Source organism: Anas platyrhynchos, chromosome 4 (genome assembly GCF_047663525.1).
Source record: "Anas platyrhynchos isolate ZD024472 breed Pekin duck chromosome 4, IASCAAS_PekinDuck_T2T, whole genome shotgun sequence".
Taxonomy (NCBI): Eukaryota; Metazoa; Chordata; class Aves; order Anseriformes; family Anatidae; genus Anas; species Anas platyrhynchos.
The window spans coordinates 7,949,081-7,969,494 of NC_092590.1; the positions used below are offsets into that span (position 1 = coordinate 7,949,081).

Consider the following 20,414-nt stretch of genomic DNA (forward strand, 5'->3'; position numbering starts at 1 on the left):
TTGCAGGGAATACCAAAAGAAAAATGTATAATATAGCTTGTTCACTGTGCTTAAAAAGCAATAGATGAGAGTGTATAAAGACCATATTATACAATCCCTTCTCCTGCCTCCCTCCTCAAGAGCCCACGGGGAAAAAGGCACTAAGATATTATAAATAATTGAATTTAAATTGGTCTTTCCCAACAATAAAGATATATTGCTTCTGTTAACATAATATATAACCCGTATAAGACTTGCATTTTGATAGCGGCTATAGGAAATGATGTAATAATGAGTTATTTCACTTTAGTGATAAGGATAATGCTATGAACCTATTATTTTAAAATTATTATGTTCAGAAAATTATGACTACTGTGGAGCAACAAAAGAAAAAAATATTTGGAATTAGCTATATATAACACACAAGCAATTATTAAAAATACCTTACAAAACAAATTTGTGTGAAGACCTGAGATTTTTCCTTGGTATTGCATGTCTGCATTCAATTGCAACGTGGATGTTAGGAAGTAGTTGCAAACACAGCTGGCATTGTTGTACACAATTCAAGTAATTCTTGTGACCAACGTATGGGCTCAAGACCAGTGAAGACACATTTTGTAGCATAATATTCTTTGGATGTGCAGGATGATGAGAGAAGACTGGACAGAATAGCTCCAAACACATTGAATAGAACAGAACTGATGATTAATTTTTTATCAAAGTGTTTAACTTTTATTAGTATCATCACGTAAAGTCTGTTGAGAAACCTTTACTCACATGTGCCAGATATCCAAAATTTATCTGGTTATTTGAGTGTCATTTTGGAAGACATGGATTTATTAATTTACTTACTTATTTGAAGGATGTATTAGGTTGTTGTACATCTGTTTTTAGGAGACCACATAGACTTAATTGCAATCATGTTTCATGGGGAAGGAAATAAATATGCAATTGCCTTCATAAAGAACAAAGCTAATATATCTTTAAATGCTGTTTAACAATTTTAAATTGTGCTTGAAAAACAGATCCTAACATTTTCAGTGTGTGGTTTTATGTTCATTTTATTTATTTCCATATTTATGGCATCTAAAAGATCCCTAAATTATCACTACTTTAATAAAGATGTACTTATTTAGTATAAGCAGACTAGTATATTTTTGACCTTTTTAAGAAAAAATAAATCAATTGCTAGACTAAATATAGATACTAGCACAAAAACTATACAGATACATAGTGGTCAAATTCTTGTGTTGCACAATTGGTAGCTGATTTTGACTAGCAAGCATTTCATTTTGTGCAGAAAATGTATTGTTTTCATATAATACAAAGCAGACTAAAGGTCAATGTCAATATCTCTTTTAATAATTTAGGTTAGCTTGGTAATAATGGTAGAAATAAAATTAAACTGGATCAGTATTTATCTAAATCTGGTATTAGTAGGTATAGTGCAGCCTAGGACTCCCAGGCTAACATTTCTCTACCAAAATGTCAATTTTTCCTAAGCGGATGAAAAAACAGATTCTCGGTGTGGTGTTACTCACAAGATACTGTTGAACAGCTACGAGGGTAATAAGTTCAGTGTCAGACTTCCGTGTTTTCCACATTTATGTGTAGCCTTCAGAGTAGTCCACAGACAATTAAAGTTGGCCTGTACTGTGAGCTGATGGCTGGCACTCTTGGCTTTGCTCAGACAAATTCATGCTGATTTGCAGAACAGTTGAACTCAACTGAAATGTGTGATGCAAGTCATACCCTTTTGAGAATCTATGTGGTTAAAAGGCTTTACAAAAGTCTTACTGTCTTGTTAGCCTTTTAATCAGTGAACTCGCTTCTATGCATGTGCTGTGCACGAGGTTCCAAGTTAATATTTTTTCTTAGTTAAAAAGGCAAAGAGTGCTAAGCACATGCTTAAAATTGCGTGTGTGAATGCTTTCCCCATCCAAGCACTGAAATATCTTTCAGCTGATGAATGTCAGCAGTGAATTAACTTTCCTCTCTCCTTGAGCACTTGAATAATACAACTAGGTCATCTCCATCATGTATGTGTCTGCAATTTTTCTTTTACTTTCCCTTCACCTCTTCTTTAATTGAAATAGTGGAAAATAGGAGACGATTGACAAGTCTGACCAATAGGTCTGGAAATTAGATCATAAATTCTGAGTACACTTGGAACAATTTTCTAATCCCTTAACACATGAACCACTTTTCTTAGACAATCTCTACATATTAGAGTAAGTGTAATTTTACATAACCCACCTGTTTTTGCAGGACTGTTAACAGATCTTGTTGTAATAAAAGTAGTAGCAAAATTGTTACCATAGCTTCACACACACACACATATATATATTTCTTTTAGGCCAAATCCCACAAAATATTACAGTTAGTCTTGCAAGGGCATTTATATTCTTTGTTTGTTTCTACATTTGGGAAACTGTGGCAACATTCTTCTTATCTTGTTGAAGACAGTAAGAGGAAAGAAGCTGCCTAGTAATTCCTGCAGTCTGAGAGATGTTGTCACTGGGTGGACAGAAGCCTTCTGAGATAGCAAGAAAAGTCCTTGTAAGCACTCCCTTTCCTCTGCAGACCATTGTGCAATTGAACTGGAGAAGGTTGCTTCCTAGCAAGATGCCTGGGGGGAGATAACCCTCTCTTTCTTGATCCCTAGTGAGAGGTCTGCAGGCATTGAAAACGGAATGAAAGACCCCTAAGTAGTCATGTCAAAATATCCAAAAAGGGGTTCTTGGAAAGTTCAACTGTGCAAGTATAGGATACGTAGTGGGGTATTTACTCAGTGGTACTGATTTGCTAAGGACTCCCAGTGGCTGCAGCAGCATCACAAGGAAGAAAGGTGAAGTTGGCTGAGTGAGGATTGCATTTGGTCTGAAGGAACCCAGTCTCTAGAGGCTGTGTAAGCAGCACTCTCAGCTTGAAATAGGAATTCATCTGGAGAGCATAAAGCCTCACTCACTTTTTTTGGACTGTTTTTCTTACATAGTACTTGGTATTTTTATTATTTTGTAAGGATGTATTGAGAACAGAGCAGTGGTTCGGGACAAGACATTTAATCTCAAATGGTTTCAGTAGTTTGACAATAGCAGTTTCATAAACCTCAAAACAGTTTCCCTTCTTGTTAGTAGACTTTGAGTCTGGTTGCACACATTTCTTACTGCTTTCTTCGTACTTGTTATTACTCTAATTCACATGCATTTTCCCAACGATATGTACTATACTGTGTAGGATGTGCATTTGAAAAGTGGTATTACCACATTTCTTTAGAGAAATGAAGGGTATGCATGTACTAACATTTTTTTTTCAAATAAAGAAATATAAAAGAAGGAAATATCATTGAATGCAGTTCACAAATTCTCAGACAGGTTTGCAGGCCAGCTGAGTCCTGTTGAAGACTCTTTCCACCTAATTTCAGCTGGTGAGTGGGCCAGGAGAGATTTCCAGTTCTTAAACAAACAATTTTAAGTTACTTTAGAGGGGGGTGAAAAGCAAATTGAAAGGAAATAATTCAAGCCTGGTTTGAAATGGAAATTGCAGTAACGTGTCTGAGAAACTACTTTTTTTCCTTTCTGTCCTTGTTTATGTATTTTAGAGTAAAATTAGACTGGATTAAATTTGGGGGCCTCTTGTATTTCCTTATCCTTACAACAGATTACATTCTAGTGACTGAAAAATATAGCAATACTGACAGCCTTTCTTCTCAGGGTGAGATGGATATCAACCAGCTGGTGTGGACGGAATTATGTGTCCCACCGAAACCAAACCTATTTCAGAAGAGTGGCCTCCAGGCTGTTTTTCTGTTACAAACAAGAAAAGCTAGGGCCTCCAGCCACGTTATTTTTAGCTGTTTAATTCTGCATATAAAGGTATATGTCTCCAGGGCACAGACTGCTCTAGTAAGAAGAGGTATGCTTTCAACAGCCCTGACTCCCTTAATATGGACTCTAGTGGGTGATACATTTTCAAAACAGGTCTAAAGCAGGATTTATGAGTTCGTATTGACAGCTGAGCCCCAGCAGTGCTCTACACAGTTGAGTCTTGATCAAATTCAGATTCAGGTCAGTGGAGGCCTTCAGACTGCCTGCATCACCCGACTTTCTGAGGAAATTATTACACCTACTTATTGGGCAGGGTGCAGGGCATTAGTACTCAAACTAATACAGGAAAGCCAGAGCCAGTTTTTCAATGTTAATACAGTTACATAGTTAATACAAGAACAAGAGAACCAGGACTAGAACCAAGGTACTAGAAACAAGGAACAGCCTTCTTGTTATTCTTTGAGTTATCTGAAACTCCTGAATCAAACATCTGGGTTGGACATGTTCTTCTTGGCATATTAGCATTTTGTTTGCCCTAATAACTGATATTAATTGGAAGAAAAATCCAAATATTTCTGAGCCTCAAAGCATTTTGCTGAAGATCATTCTGGAAATTATCAGGATGCTTTGAATAGTTAATGATGTTCTCTTACATAATTTGTTTCAGTCATTCCATAACAACACAGTTTGTTAGTGCAACAGTTTTCTTTCTAATTCATTTTAATAGTGACAGTTATTTAGTTTGTTAGAGTGCTGCTGCTTTTGAGAAACCAAAGTGCCTATCAGGGCATTTGGGGTTAACTTGTGGAACTGAATTAGTGTTAATAGCAGCTTCACATCCACAGGCTGGTTTGTGTAACCTGTTAAAGCCTTTCCTGTTATTGACAACAAACACAATGTCATGCAATGTATCTGTTTGAAAATGCATCATCATTCCATTGGTGGGGACCCTGCAATTTCTCTATAGCATATAAACAACAGACACCCCCCAAAAAATAACAAACAAAACCAAACCAAAACAATAACAACAAAAACACACCATGTCTGATGCATTTTTCTGCCCTGTAAGTAGTCATCAACTAAATTACTGGAGCATTTACACTCCTGCTTTAGCTGCTTGAGTGTAAGAACAATAGCACATTTGCTGGAAATTTTTATTTCCACCATTCTGAGACTATTTATGAATTCAGCAAGATGGATCTAAATAACTTCAGATGGTGGTAGTGAATAAATGGGGACTTAAGTGCTTACAAAGCTTCTAGTGGTAGTGGTGTCCTTTTCTGTGGTAGACAAATGTCTAGAGCGTTTAACAGTATTTTACATTAAATTTGGGAAAAGGCAATTTTTCTAACATTTTCTAGTGTTTTATAGTCTATTTGTATAGTGAGTCATGTCACGAAAACAAGACCTTTCTTTTGCTCTTTGTCCAGTAATCAAAGGCAAGAGAAAACAACTTTATGTTAAACAAAATTTAAAGGCTAAGAGCACTTCTGATGCAACATTTGCGGGTTTACCAGTTTGGCACATGATATTTTTGTATATCTGGTAGGTTTCTTTACTACTTTTACAAGTACTTGAAAACCTAAGTAGATAGTATATTCAAACAAGATGGTGCTGGTACCACAGCGTCCCATTAGACTCTCTACCAGTCACAGTAGCCCCAAATTGCTGAAGCAGCATGTGTAAATATAACCATCTTAACGCCACTATTAACAGGGTTTATTCTTGCAATAAGGGAGAATTTATTTCTGTTATGGTGTATCATTGTTGTCCTATGTGATGTCCAGCGCACAGTTTCTGTGGGATGGTCTAACTCAGAATCAGAACACAATGGGGCAGAAAGAGCTAGCAGTCCATGTGGAATGAACAATTCCCTAAAATTGCATACTGAGACATGTCCAACCTGCCCACAGCATCTTCCTCACAGTCCATCTGTGTAAAAGAAGAGTTCCAAGGGGCCTATCTTCATGCAATTTCTTTGGTCCTTGCAACTCTTGTTTGAGGGAGCACTGTGGCCCTCAGTACCATTTTAATTGGGATCATGGGTTACATTTTTACATGACTGCAGAAAGGTAAGCTGTGACCTAAGCTCTGGTGTGCTATAGACAAAGTCACTCTTTAAATGTGAAAGAAGAAAAAAAAAAAGTTGATTTGAAAGCTAAATGGTGTGCAGAAGACAATTGTTTCTGCAGCCTAACACCTTCATTGTCAGAGCTATTAAAGAGAGACTGCAATATGAGTCAGGAAACACATTAGCCATGGCCTGGTAAATATAAAAATGTATGAGATTAAGGATCTAGTTTTATAGCTTCTGTCATCTTGCCAAGTTGAAAAGCAGTCTAATTGCAATTACTACATGAGATGGTGTTTCTGAATGTACAGTTTCCCCATGCATACACCACTCCTTGAACAGCAGTGTAACTGTCCTCGGCCTTTTAAAAAGTAGTTCTTTTGTTAATTTCTCAAGCACTAACCTGTGGGGATGAAACACGTATACTTTTTTTTTTTTTTTAGTTTTAATATATGTTTTGATTAAAAAAAAAAAAAAAGTAAATAAATGGAAGGAAAGTGATTAACCATACTTCTTAACAGAAGTATTGTAAATTATTTTCATTCCAAATACTAAAATCATCCTTATGGGACAAACATTCCTAAGATAACATTGTGTTTTAGTGTATAGCTGTGGAAGAACTACTTTCTACTAGTAAGTCTTGAATAAGTCAAGCTACTTTCCTCCAAAATGTTTGCCGTTCTTTTCCTTTGTAGATACCTCTTTAGAATTTCAATAGGAGGTCTGTCAGGAGGTTGTATTTTATTTTTGTTTTTTATTTTATTTTGAGCTTTATTAGAATAGTTAAAATATGAAGCCAGACATGCCTAAAAGACCTGAAGTATGAAAAATGGAAGCCCCCGGCACAAAGCTTGTTTTGCTGTGCGTTGGGAGTGTTTACCAGGGATATAGATATAGCTTATGTACTATAATTTTTTATTTCATCTTACTGCTCCCTGCTTCCTTGTATTGATTTACAAGAAAATCAGGTTCTAAAGCAGTGAAAGGGATATTATGGGCATAACAGAAAATGATTTTATACTAGCCCCCTGTGCTTCTGGCCTTTAGAAACTGAAGGATAATCACTTCAAAAGCATAAAAGCACAAGGTCATCTCTGGACTGGCCTTGTAGGTTTGTCTTCAATCTTTGCCCTTCCCAGAGCCAATGTCTGGCTGGTACTTCCAGAGTTAGAAACATGCAGTGTGTTGGCCATAGGAAAGTCACTAGTGGGCTAGAGACAAAACTGGGGTGAATAGGGATTTACTAGGACTGGGTAACAGCTGGAGGTTTTCATTTGTTTTTCCAAAGTAAGATAACTCTTTTGTCCAATTTCTAGCATCCCTTTTTGTTGCTTTCATACCAGTAGCTCTCTGCATTTATAACTCAGATTTGTAAACTTGGGAGGAAAGTGCAATCTTGGGATATCAGCCCTTTGATTAGTGACTTAAGCCCCTTAAAGTGTCAGCCAACTGCAGCTGTTTTAAAATGAAGGAGACAGAAGCAAACTTGTTGGGGTGTGGGATGAGGAGAAACAAGTGCATATCCATTGGTCCCTTCTGCTTCATTTTGTCAACTGGCAGTTTTCTTCAAGTGCTTTTTAGGTCAATCCCTTGGAACACTTATGCCTAATCTCCAACAGCTTCAAATCCTTACCACTCATATATCAAATGCCTGTGCTACTATATCAGCCTAAAAGCTACTGTAGTACAAAGGAGCCTTGAAAAAAGGGCTGACTCAAATAGCTATGTAATTCCCCAGGGGTTTAATAGCACCTAGCACTTTTTTTTTCTCTGGTGAGGAAAATACCTCACTGGAATTTTGCAAGAACCTCAACACTCTTGTTTTATATTTCAAAATAGTCCAACACTTAGTGACATTATTGTATTTTATGTTCCTTTACCTAATTTTAAAATGGAATGGAACCTTCTTCCTTGGAGAACCAAAGAAGGCTTTTATGGAGGATTGGAAAATATTTGTTGTTGCACTTGGAACAAGCCCTTATCTTAACTCTTTTGTAACCTGTGAGAAGAGAGTTGGTTTGTTATATGTTAGTTCAAGTCCTGTATGAAAATTTCAGCTGAGTTTCTGATAAGAATTATTCTTTCTAATTTGATTATCATGCTGACTATTGTATTTAACTTCTAAGCATTTTATACATTTACATAGCAAAAGACTTACAGAAAAACCTAGCTGAGGGCTTTTTCTGATATTCTTTTGGATGCTACTGTAACATTCTTTGCCACCCCAGAAGTGCAATGTGTTTGTGTAGCTGAGGGTTACAAAAGAATAGGCATGGTTCTTGAGAAACTGAGGAACACTTCTGCAGAAGGTTTCACTCAGCCATCAACCCTAGTTGCTTAACAATGAAGTCCAACCATTGCTTTGTCACATCACATAAAATAAATAATACTCTTTTTTTTTTCATAAATCTGGGAAATGAGCACCAGAAAATGTCATAAAAGTTTTCTTGTTGATGGTACTTTTGTGTTGTTTTTGTTTGTTTGTTTTTGGTATTTGTTTATTGTTTTTTAACTTTGGGGGAAAAAGAAATTTGCAAGTAGTTGTCATTTGTTGATGGACTTTTGAAAGTGACTCGTGACACCTTGAACTGTGGAAGAATTTATATGCTATCTGTTAAATGTCCCCAAAATTTGGATCATTGATGTTATGCTAAATTTTTTAACAATCTTTTAAATTTAATTTTCAGCCAATGGTACTAGAGTATGTAAAATGGACAAGCAAGGTATATTAAAAAAAAAAAAAAAAGTGTTATCTATTCTTCCAAACTCTTCCATTTCTAGAAATAACCTTTCTCATTTTTCATCGCTATCTGCCTTTCTTATGAGACCAGAAGCACAAATGTCAAAGCCACTTAAGATAAGCCTTTCTTGCAGTTATTTCTAAATTGGAGAGAAGAGAGAAACATTGCTAGTCTTTCTGGAAAGAATGTGCTTTTAAGGTTAATTGGACAGCTTTTCAGAATCAAAAGTTTCAGTTCTTTTTTCTGTTTAGTTTCACACCTCTGTATTTCCACCACTTCCTGTAGAATTATTTCTTATCTATACAGGAATTTGAATTTGAGTTAGTCCACTCTAACTGAGGAAATAGTGCATATTAGTACCTGTTTGTGGAGTATATATTCAGGCTGAGCAATCTTAAATTTTATTTATCATGACTTACCTAATGTGAGACAGTTTGTGAAACAATGTTAATATACTTCATTATGTCTTTCTTAACTACATTTTTTATTTTCTTTGCATTTAGGGTGAACCTGGTTTGCCTGGTGTAGCAGGAGAGAAGGGAGCAGCAGGACTTAAGGTTAGTATTGAAAATGGTTTAGAAAAAAAAGCACACGGTACGTGAGTGCATATAGATTACAGTCATGCTTCCCAACTTGTGTTTATATTCTGACTGGATTTTAATGATCTGCTCACTCCAGTGATCTGTGCTGTAAGAGGCTTTACACATTTCACCATAAAGAAGCATTATCTTCTGCTGTGCATGTATAATTCCAGTCAGTGGCACTGACGCATATGCATCCATTGCCAAGTGAATGTGCCTGCAAGTGTTTGGGAATTTGGGGACCTTTTCAGAAGGGCTTTGTTTATGCTCCTTACAATGTGTCTCAGGCTTCTTTTCAAGAGCTACTGTGGTCAATTCTTTGATGAATGTCAGAGTTAAGTCTTGAGCCCTGATCCTGCTATTATGGAAGTTAGCAACAAACCGCATTAGGAACACGTCTGGGCCTGTATTTGCTGCATCAAAATCTCTCTTTGCATTTATGTTATTGTTAAATGATTTTTTTTCCTGCTCTTTTAATATTGAACTAGTGAAATAGAACATAAAGCTTATGATAACTTTGTTTAAAAGAAAGCTCAACATGTCCAACACAATGCGATCTGCGGGCCTCCTGGAATGGGTAATGCTAAATTCTAATCCCATCAGCTGCGAGCGTGCATCTTTGGGGCACATGTGCTCCTCAGCTGATTCTGTGCATCACACTGCTGCTGACGGACACTCAGGGCAGGCTTTTTACATTTACTGACTGGCTGCTTGTCCATCAGGGATGAAAACAAACCATTAGGGAGCATGACCTTTTCTTACTTTGTATACAGAAGAAGCCAAATTGTGGCGGTTGATGCTTAATTCATATTCACAGCTGTAATCTTTGAGTTGCCTAGCGACCACCAGCTATCAGAAGGGGCAAAGATGAGGCAGAGTGCACTTCTGAGCCAAAATCACAGAGATGAGCTGTCAGGGTCATGCTCAGTGTGCAAAAGTGCGTTTGCCATTGAGCCAGTTTCTCAAGCAAGTTATAATTAAAAATAAAGGCTATAAGCCATCTTTTTGTTACACAGAATGTCAGGAGCAATAAAGACTCATTGCTTTGAATCAATTATGAATTATATCGAGACACTTAAGGCTTTCTGTTTCTCACATGGAGCCTTCTAAGCCATTACTAGAATCATAAGACTTTTCCCTCACATTCAACCTTTGGATTTTTCCTTCATTTATTCCCAGTATAAGGAGATCTACATGCAGAAGTCATTTCTGTCACAATAGGCCATCCCACAAACATATATGCCTGTTTGTCAGGGTTTAATCTAGAACAAAGGAGGAAGAAAACTTAAAAAAAAAAAAAAATATAAAATAATAATAATAATAATAAAAAAAATCATGCAAAAAAAAAATCTTTTAAAATTATGTCAAAAATGTATTGTCTGTTGAGTTCTACTAAATTGACTTATTGTTTATAGAAGATTTATTTGGATTTTGTCATTTGAAACAGTGTCATCAATAGCGACATAACAATAATATTAACATTTCAAATTTTGCTCATGTTAGTAACTTATGACTTCTCTGCTCCACTTACTTCAATCAGGGTGACCCTGGAGAGAGAGGAGAAAAGGTAAGGCATATTTTTGCTTCTTTTGTTGTTATGTTTTTTGAGGACCGTCACTGCACAGTTTCTGAGTTTACAAAAAATGAATGCAGCTACAGCCTACATCTTGAGACTCATTGTGCAGCTTTTTACTAATACAAGTTACTCCTTCTGGGAATACTGTGGTGGGATTCCTCATGGAGAGCAGTGGTCATGTGTTAAAGGCTGCACTGTTGAGCAACACTGCACCTAACCATTACTGTTAGCATCAGAAGAAGATGAGTTTGTTAGAATAAATGCAAATGCCAAACATTACTTGTAACTTGGTTTTGATGCTCTGTTACCTGTGGGGAGTAAAACAATTAGGTAACAGAGTGATAATTACACAGACTCCACAAGACATATGGCCATGCAGAGAGGAGACAAGCTCCATGCTGCAAAATGTGAGTGCAATTCTCCCCTTTCAGGTGAAGTTGCTGGTAGGAGCACCCATGTTAGAGTAAATGCTGAGTGTGAGTCAAGCCTCTGCATCTCTGCAAGGACAGTCTGAGAAACGCTGTAAGCCTTGTTTTGAGCAGGAATCTGCACACAGGCTCAACTCCTGTCAGTAAACTGATGCATGCTTTTTTAAAAAGGAAGCTGCTTGTACTCAGGTGCTATTTGCTCTTGAGAAATGCTTGCCTATACAGCTTCAATTTGCAGCTGCAATTAAATTTCACTTTCAGATCTGTGTAAATCCATGTAGTAGCAGCTGCAAGCATGCTTTGAAAAGGCAATTCACATACTCACAAGAATATCATAGAATTAATCCAGGGAAGTCTTGAAAGTGTATACCCCACGTGTAGAAGTATATAATTGGGAATCTCTTCATGAAATCATTACTTTTTGTTAAAATTGTGTTTTTAGGGGAACTCCAGGGATCCTTTGTTTGCTTTCAGTTACAAAGGGAATATAACAACAAATTCTAACATATTCTGGATTTCTGTTACTTACAATCATTGTTTCCCTGTAGTCATCTATTGTCTTTCCCTAAAAAAAATGTAACTGTAAATGTCCTCTATGTGCTTTATCGTGTCAAATGGACTTGGAATATCATTCCTAGCAGTAACTATTGCATGTTTCATCATGCCCTTAATTAGAGAGTTGCTTGACTGTTAGCTAGCTCCCCTTGTGTTAGTGACTGTGGTATACAAAACTTTCTCTGTTACAAGTCCTCTGAATGGAATTTTACATTAAGGTTTTCAGAGCAATATGACAGGTGTTGAATTAGTATTGTTATTTGAATATTACTACTGATTATCTGACAAAGACCTAGAGGAATGTTTTTAGCATATTTAGAGTCAATATTTATCAATACTTTTGGCATTTAAAATGTTTCTTGCACTCAAGTCCCACAGACATTTATGGCCTAGATCTTCACATATAGCAGACCTTTTCATGTACTCTGGTCTTACTATATGGCTGAATTAAAAATAAAGAGTATTCTTATAGATAAAAATGTTGAAGTGTTTCTTTAAAAAGTTGTTTTTAAAACAGGGAATGTCTACCCAGCCATCAAGAATTTGTCTGAATATCATTTTTTTAATAATAAACAATATATAGAATTTGTGTAGAGATAACCACCATTTTGGTGGCTATTTGAAGGAGTGGAATTAGAAGTTTTTCTGGTTCATGAATCATTTATGGAAGTACTTCAAACTCAGAGTTTATACCATACATCACTTGAGAATCCTAACACTAAGTAATTGGGTAACTGTGAACTGAATTTGATAAGGTATGTTTAGGTGAGTGTCTCTGTTGGGAAAAAAATATACACTGGTAATTCAAAATGCTGAACCATGATGAATTGGGCAAGTCTGTCGGCTATACCAACAGAAAGATAGTTATTTGAAAGTTTATGTGTTTCTAAGAATCTGTGAAAGGTTTATAGAGAAGACTATATTCAAGCAACAGATGTAGCAGCTATAAAACCCACACTTCCTGACCATGTCATAGAGATTGACTACCTGATTAACAGAATTAGCTTCCTAATCATGGTTGAATGCTGCCTCCTCTCTGCATGCTGTGTGCTTACATAAAATCATTAATAAAATACATGTGTTTTAATTATAGGGTGATGCTGGAGAAAATGGACCAAAGGGTGACACAGGAGAAAAGGTATACTTTGTATCGATAGAGAATAAAATGTGGTGTTGGCATGCTTAAGTCTAAACAACTAATGAAAATAATAATTTGATCAAAAGGAAAATGCATTTTAAACTTTCTCGTAAATATGTTGAACATCTGACTGGGTTCATTCTTATGAACTGCAGAAAAAAGGTCACTGTTCTGTCCAACTAAGTACAAAATTCCTGACTTTATGCAGAAGCAGCTTTAGTACAGAATATATCAGCATCAGGACTCCTCTTAGCTGATGTGTGCAATGTACAGAAACTTTGGACACAACCTGGAAGACTGTTGGTATTGTGTCTGGTAAATTACATCCATTTCAGATATATCCTAGCTGTTCACATTTCCCACTCTCAGTTACCTGTGAAGAAAGGGACTAAACCAATATGGTATTATCGTAGCTAACTTCCTTCCAAGCAACCAGCTGGACAAATGAGAGCTGAATATAGAAACTACATTTTATATTTTTTTAACGGGTGATATCAGCAATAATGTCACTTAATACCTTAGTTCACTGCTGCAAAGTACCAACAGGTAGTAGCCACTGTAGAGTAGAAGTTGTTAAAATTATATTTTATTTATTATTTTTTTTTGCTTTATTTTATGTGAGGCTCATTCTGTATCTCTACACAAAAGATCAAAATTGAACTTGAGTTTTTAAATGTGTTTTATATATACAAGTCAAGAGTCTTTATTTTAGCAGTCAGAACAAAGCCTGTGGAGCACAGAAAGAAGGGTCTGCCGTAATGGTCTCCTCTAGCCAAATTTATGATGTATTCTTATCTATTTATGATGTATTCTTTTGAGTATAATGAGTTTTGTATAATGCTTATTACCACTAGTTTGGAACTCATATGCTTCTAAAAACATTCAGTTCACCCTATACTTGGGCAGAAGCACAAAAATTTATTGTGTCCTTCTCATTCTCCCCTGCCCCCCATGTTTAATTGCATAACCAACTCAGATCAGAGTGTACTGCAAGGAGATGTTTATGATAGATTTATCAAAATGCTGGTAAGGAATGCATGCAAATCTCTCAGGCCCTATAATTTGGAAACAGTATTCATGAACACAAAGATATTATAGGGCATATTCTAAAATCAGATCTTAAAAATAGTCATTAGGTTTAAGAATAGCCAAGGTCTTTCATTTCAAGAGTTCATTTAAATAATACTTCATTTGCAGTCCTGTTTATTAGTCCAGATTAAAATCTCAAAAACCTTATTTAGTTACATACACAGGGTATTCCAATGAAGTCTTCTTAATCTACTTTTATGAGATTAAAGAGCATAATCTCTAGGCAAATATGAGATTTTTATTCAGACATAGTCTGGCAGCAAGTAAACAGGAAGTTTATAATCAACCTGGGCAGTCGAGTGTAGCTTTCTTTGTTGCTTTGCTATTTTATCAACTGTGAGAGTAAGCCTGTATCCATTAGTACGCCTGTGATGCACTGTGGTCAGCAGTGCATGCATCTCCTTGCTTGGGACCTTGTTTAATGAAAAGAAAAAAAAATATGTCTCCCTCTTCTAGTGGGAGATCTTTTCTTCATGAGTATAGTTTTTTGTAACATTTCTGTATTTAATCAGTTTGGGATCAACTTGTGGAAAGTGTAGGTCATGAGGAGATTTCTTATACTTCTGTATCTAAAGAAATTTCAATATATTTGTAGGACTTCACAATACAGAAGTCTCCCATCTCCTCAAGCTTTTTTTTATAAGTTTCAGAGGTGGTGTGGTGACATGGAAATACATGTACATGCTGTTTGCATGGAGTGCATTGCTCTAATAGTGGTGGGCTGGCATTCACTGCATGAATTCTTAGGACAGAATACGCAAAACTGAGGCTTAGTTAACCTTTTTTTTTTCTTTTTTTTTTTTTCTCCCCATTTTCCTTGCCTGCTACGCAAAGTGCCACTCAAAAAAATATCCAGATCTTGTAGGAGAGCTGCAGCTTAATGTTTCCAAAAGATATCTCTGCAGACAGCACTTTGCTTGGGAGCTTAGAAGGATGTATTTTGACAGATAATATAGGAACAAAAATTAAACATGGTGTCATTACATTACATTTGCACTGCTTAGCAAGGATTGTGTTCTTTCCTGCTGTTCATCATAGGGGAAAGATTTTGCTACATGATCATTGAATATAATTCAGGCATGAATTTGCCTAGCAATTATTAATCATGCTAGTGATAGAGGAACTAAGAATGTCTATTACAGCCACATTTAATTAATATGTTCACAAAGCCTTGTTTTTGTTTTTTTTTCCCTGCATATCTTTTTCTTACTTGTTTGCACTTTTTTCAGTTGCCATGATCATCTCAAAGAGTTACATTTACTGGACTGTTCTGCTATAATGCAGAGCATCAGAGTAGCACAGTGGCATTCCCTTTGTGTTTCCTCTGGCTATTTTCTACTGGGGCAAGAGCTTAACATAGAAAACCGTACTTTTTTGTTGTCTTAAAAGAAGCAGATGGAATCAAGTCCCAGCAAATTTCACAGCCCAGCCTTATTAACGCATTATGGCTTACACATGTCTTCTGATATATTTTTTCCCTACTACACAACTTATGCCTTGTATTTGGGTATCTCTGAAATGTCTGGGGCATGTGTTACATTATGGGACTTCACTACCAGATGAAAATTGACAGTTTTTGCCAGCTGAACACCTGCAGAGAGGAGTTCATGACTTAATAAGTATCCATTCATAAATAAACTTTTTAAGAGAACTACTGGAGGTATTGTTCAGAGATGAGATAAGGCTAGTACTGGTTCAGTTCTCAGCTGTTCAACCACTTACATGTATGTGCCCTCCTTGGTCAGTAAACAAGACATTTTATATAAGTAAATGCAGAGTCTATTACACTAAATTATCATGCCACATGTTTAAGAGATTTAATTCATAGAAACGTAAAAGCATTTCTTTAAAATATTAAGTGATGTTTCTGTAAATATTTAAATATTCACACTAAATATTTAGTAGCATGGTGAGAGAGGTCAGGTGGCAACAGTTTCAGACTTGGTTTTAGGAATTGGCTCCTATTTGTGCAATTAGTATAAGTTTTCTTTCTACCCAGTAGATCTCAGAAACACAGGCTTGGGTACATACTTCTTGACCTGTGATTTAAAAAGGAAACCGACTTCGCTGAGTAGTCCTACTTTGAAGACAGTGCCAATGCCAGACTTGAGTTCTTATTCCTGCTTTTCTATTGTAGCCTTGGCTTCTGGAAATTACCAAGTATCTTTCTTGTGTGTGCGTGTTCCCCTGCTAAAGTTTCTTCATTTCTAAGCTGTCTGACTCATCAGAGAACTGAGAACATGCTGTGCCGTATATTTTTCTTTAATCCCATATTAATTTTCATTCTTATGTGAAGGTGGATTATAAATACTTTATAAATACTCTTATCTCCCCCATATCCATCATTATCCTTTAAAATGTTTAACTTGTGAATGTCTCTTACCAGTTGCTTTGCCAGTTTATAGCTATAAAAAGTCCTTGAAGCTTTGCAGTTGTACATGCTTGTAAGGGATATCAGCTGTATCACTCATGCATGTCTGTCAAGATGAGGCAGCTCAGGTTTCCAGACATGAATCAACCCTTCATAAAACTGACTTTTTATTTTTTTTTCTTCACACATGAGAGCACTGTGTTAACTGTGTAGAGGAAATCTATTTTTCTTCTTCAAAAAGTAGTGAACATGTTACATGGTGCCATTTAATTTTATTACACTGTTCATATATATATATATATATATATATATATATACCTAAAACAAATTTTAAACTATGGCATTCCCAGAATGCTTCCTCCAGCTTCACTGAACCACCAGGAATAGATACTCTGCTTAAACATCTTCAAAGTGGATTACACTACTGGCTCCTGTACTACCTATGTAAATCACCAACAGGCTGTTGAGGAGCTTGCAGTTGCTGCTGTGTAGCAACCTGTTATTTTCAATGAACAATCCCAATTTATTTTGAGTAACAAATAGTGAGGCAGTTCTTCCAATAAAAGCACTCTAGCCATCTTCAACAGCCTGTATTTTGACTAGCAAATTTTTTCCTTAGTTTAGCTTTTTCCATATTTTTGGCATGCCGTTTAAGAAAAAAAAAATGCAGCAAATGTGTACAAAATAATTTTAAGGATCCTGTAGCAGTTACACAAAATGAACTGGGAGCTAAAATCTTCCCTACTGGGTCACTTGCCAATTCTCTGACCGTGTGTGTATCACTGCCTATCAAGTCCAATAACACAGGAGAACTCTTTTTGAATGCAAGATGTTTCTTCAGAACAAATTTTTTTTCCTGAATTCATAAATTACTGTAGCTATCTTATCCTGTAATGTACAACACTTAACTGCATTGAATTATCAGTTTAAATAGGCTGAGGAGCTGTGGAAATTAAGCTATGACCTGTCCTGATGGTCACTGTTTTTTCAAGGCTTACCTTCATTAGCACAAAAAGCTTTGTCAGTCGAGACCTGATACTTGCCGTCTGCAGAACCAGGTCAAAAAGATCACTTATACGCTTTGTAAATGGCAGTAAATGATTTTTAATGTATACCAGCAATTTAGAAATGCCAAACTATGTTCCATCTCCTGGCTTTTTGAAGCACATTTATACAAAATCTGCAATTATTGCATCTACATTACTGGTTGTGAAATTTGAGGTTAATTATTGTGCTGTTTGAAACTAACTCTGTCCAAATGTTCTTTAAAATAATACTGCTTCTTTTCTGAATCATTTTGATTTAATTTCAATGGATAAATTTCTATGTAGCATCACAGAAAACTGGCACTCTTGCTATACAGTTATTTTGCTACATAATCTTGCTATAACCTTGCATATTTTGCTGTATCTCTTTCCTTAAAAAAAAAAAATGTATAAGTAATAAGTATGATTGTTTCTTGTGGATTTTCTGTCAGGGTGACCCTGGTTCATCTGCTGCAGGAATTAAGGTAATTTAATGTTTAAAGCAGTTGCACGGGAAGAAGAGGGGTGGCTGGTCTGTGTTACTTTGTACTGTCACAACTGTTTCAGGTACCATTAATGTTATGATTTTCCCCAACCTTATTTTTAATTCATTTTGTCAGATTTCATGCCTTTCATCTCTTTTCTTTTAGGGTGAACCTGGTGAATCTGGGCGACCTGGACAAAAGGTATAAGTTGGAAATTCTTGTGTCTTTTTTTCTTCACTGTCAGATTTGTGATAAAACTTGTTATGCAGATGTTACCAGTGACATTTACCTCTACTAGGATAATCCCAAGGCTTTACAATTTAACAGCCCAAGACTTGTACAGTTGTTTTTTTATATGGTCATTTTGTATTTTAAAAAGCACAGGAATGATACTAATTAGCATGAAAGGCAATATTAGAATAACCCACTTCCTCTTCTAGTGACAGAGCACTTCTTGTGTTTAAAGCTTACGCAATTGCAGCTGGTGAGACTAACAAAGAATGGCTCTGCTACTCGAATGATCACAAGTTAACCTTGCATGTTTGACTGAATATTAACCTTTAGATTATGGGACATTATTACATCTCATTAGGAAGAAAATAAATGCTGACTAGAATCCCTTTTCCATGTACTTGTAAGAGGAATCAAACTATCAGAGATATGCAATGGCTAATGCTGCTTCATTCTTCCTTCCTGAGGAAGAAATTCCCCTGGGTGCCATGTAGCCAAGGCTGGTTATTTTATTTTATTTTATTTTATTTTATTTTATTTTATTTTATTTTATTTTATTTTATTTTATTTTATTTTATTTTATTTTATTTTATTTTATTTTATTTTAATTTATTTTAATTTTATTTTATTTTTTTGCAAGTAAAGATCCAGCAGGAGCTGTATTGACTCTGTGCTGCATGAGGCCCTATGAAGCTGGGGACTTTCCCCTTTGAATCCACAGTCCATCAAACATAGTGAATGCTGTGCCTTCGGCTGCCTTTCAGGAGAGTAGGAGGCAGGTCCTGCTGGGAGAAATGGTGAAAGGGCAAAGAGAAGAGACAATGAGGGAACCAGATTTTTGCTTTGCAGTACTTGTTTCCCTCTGGAGCCTTCAGCACCGTTCTTGTGTCTTATAACTGAAAATCACCCACTGCTGCCAGAGTGGAGCAAAGCCCAGCTGAAGGTTGAGTGAGCAGGTATTCCAGCCAGCCAGCCAGCCAAGAGCTAAAATTCTATATGGTGAATGACAGTACAGCTGTTTCTAATACTCAGGGCCTTTACGTGACTAAGCAAAACCCCTGAACATACATTAATGTAAAATGAGAAGTAGAGTCTTTTTGTTTGAGAAATATTAATTGGCATCAATTATAACAGACTAAACAAAGACTATTATGGTTGCAAATGCAGTTCTTTAGTAAAATGCAGTTTTAATTAGAGAAAGTAATCATACTAGTTTAAAGCTATCTAATCTGTGGAATCATTAAGCGTGTGCATTCTGCACTGTGTGCTCTGCTTGGGTAATAAACTAGAAAATGCACTTAAGAGCCTGTTGAGATTCATCTTCTCATTAGCTGGCTGCCATGGAGGCAAAAGCAGCAGTGATTTATCAGCAGCCTCCTGCATCTCAGTCCCCAGGCACTCAGGTTTGATCTCGTTTATGTAATATAGATAAGTGAGAGGCATGCAGTTCAGACTTTGTATAGTCTCAGCTTGTTGTTCGCACCAAAGGGGGCTTAATGCATTCTTTCCACATCACCTCACAAACTCCCAATATGCCACCTCCCCGTGCCCAGCCAGGGAGCTCCCATAATACACAGCAGCTCCCATAATACGCTCACTCAGAGTGCCTCGTCCAGCCAGGTGTCCCACATCTGCCATCCTGCCCCTGTTCAGCAGGAACTTGCTCACCCCACCAGAGGCTGGGGGTAGCCCTTTCTCAAACAGACGTATGTCTATGCCCCCTACATCGCCTCTCTTCTTTACCCCCTACCGTGCTCCATTCCTATTTCCTTCCTGGATCTTCCTTCTTTATATATTACTTCTTCCTCTTCTTCCAGTTACTCCTTATCCATCTTCTAAGAACAGATATATATTGAGCTGTCCACCTGAACATTATTTACATGAGATGAGGTGTGATGGTGTTTGAATGGCCTGACAAGGCTGTTGTGTGCCATATGTTGTATTGCAGAGGCGATAGAACAACCTGCCCTGCCAACCCTAACATTATGAGGTGGAGTTAGTGTACAGCCTCTGCTTCTTCAAATATCATTGTTCTCTTTAATCATACTCACATATTTTGTATTATGAAAGGTCCAGAAAAGAAAATGTTATGAATCATCTACGATACTAATTTTAATGAAGCGTTAATGGTTTAATTGTTCTACATTCTTTCCATCTTTGAGGGGCATCTTAATTGGTTTAGAGTACTGTGAAGTTGAAGTGGCCTTGCTGGATCCTCTCTGCTTGTTACATGTGGTTCCCTAGGGGTTAGCTCTGTCCCAAGACTAAACAGTGAGCTACTGCAGCAATATTAATAGATTTATCAGTTCTAATTATT

At 36.5% G+C, this 20,414-nt stretch overlaps 1 protein-coding gene across 10 annotated transcripts in view; it reads left to right on the plus strand.

Annotated features, from left to right (window-relative positions):
- The window catches only part of COL25A1 (collagen type XXV alpha 1 chain), a 300,658-nt gene that overhangs the window by 231,925 nt on the left and 48,319 nt on the right, over positions 1–20,414 (plus strand). For all 10 annotated transcript variants that reach the window (XM_027457462.3, XM_072036929.1, XM_072036928.1 and 7 more), the window contains 5 exons: positions 9,122–9,175; positions 10,740–10,766; positions 12,852–12,896; positions 17,834–17,866; positions 18,032–18,067. In XM_027457462.3, the coding sequence (XP_027313263.3) occupies positions 9,122–9,175; positions 10,740–10,766; positions 12,852–12,896; positions 17,834–17,866; positions 18,032–18,067 (195 nt within the window). The remainder of the gene's footprint in view (positions 1–9,121; positions 9,176–10,739; positions 10,767–12,851; positions 12,897–17,833; positions 17,867–18,031; positions 18,068–20,414) is intronic.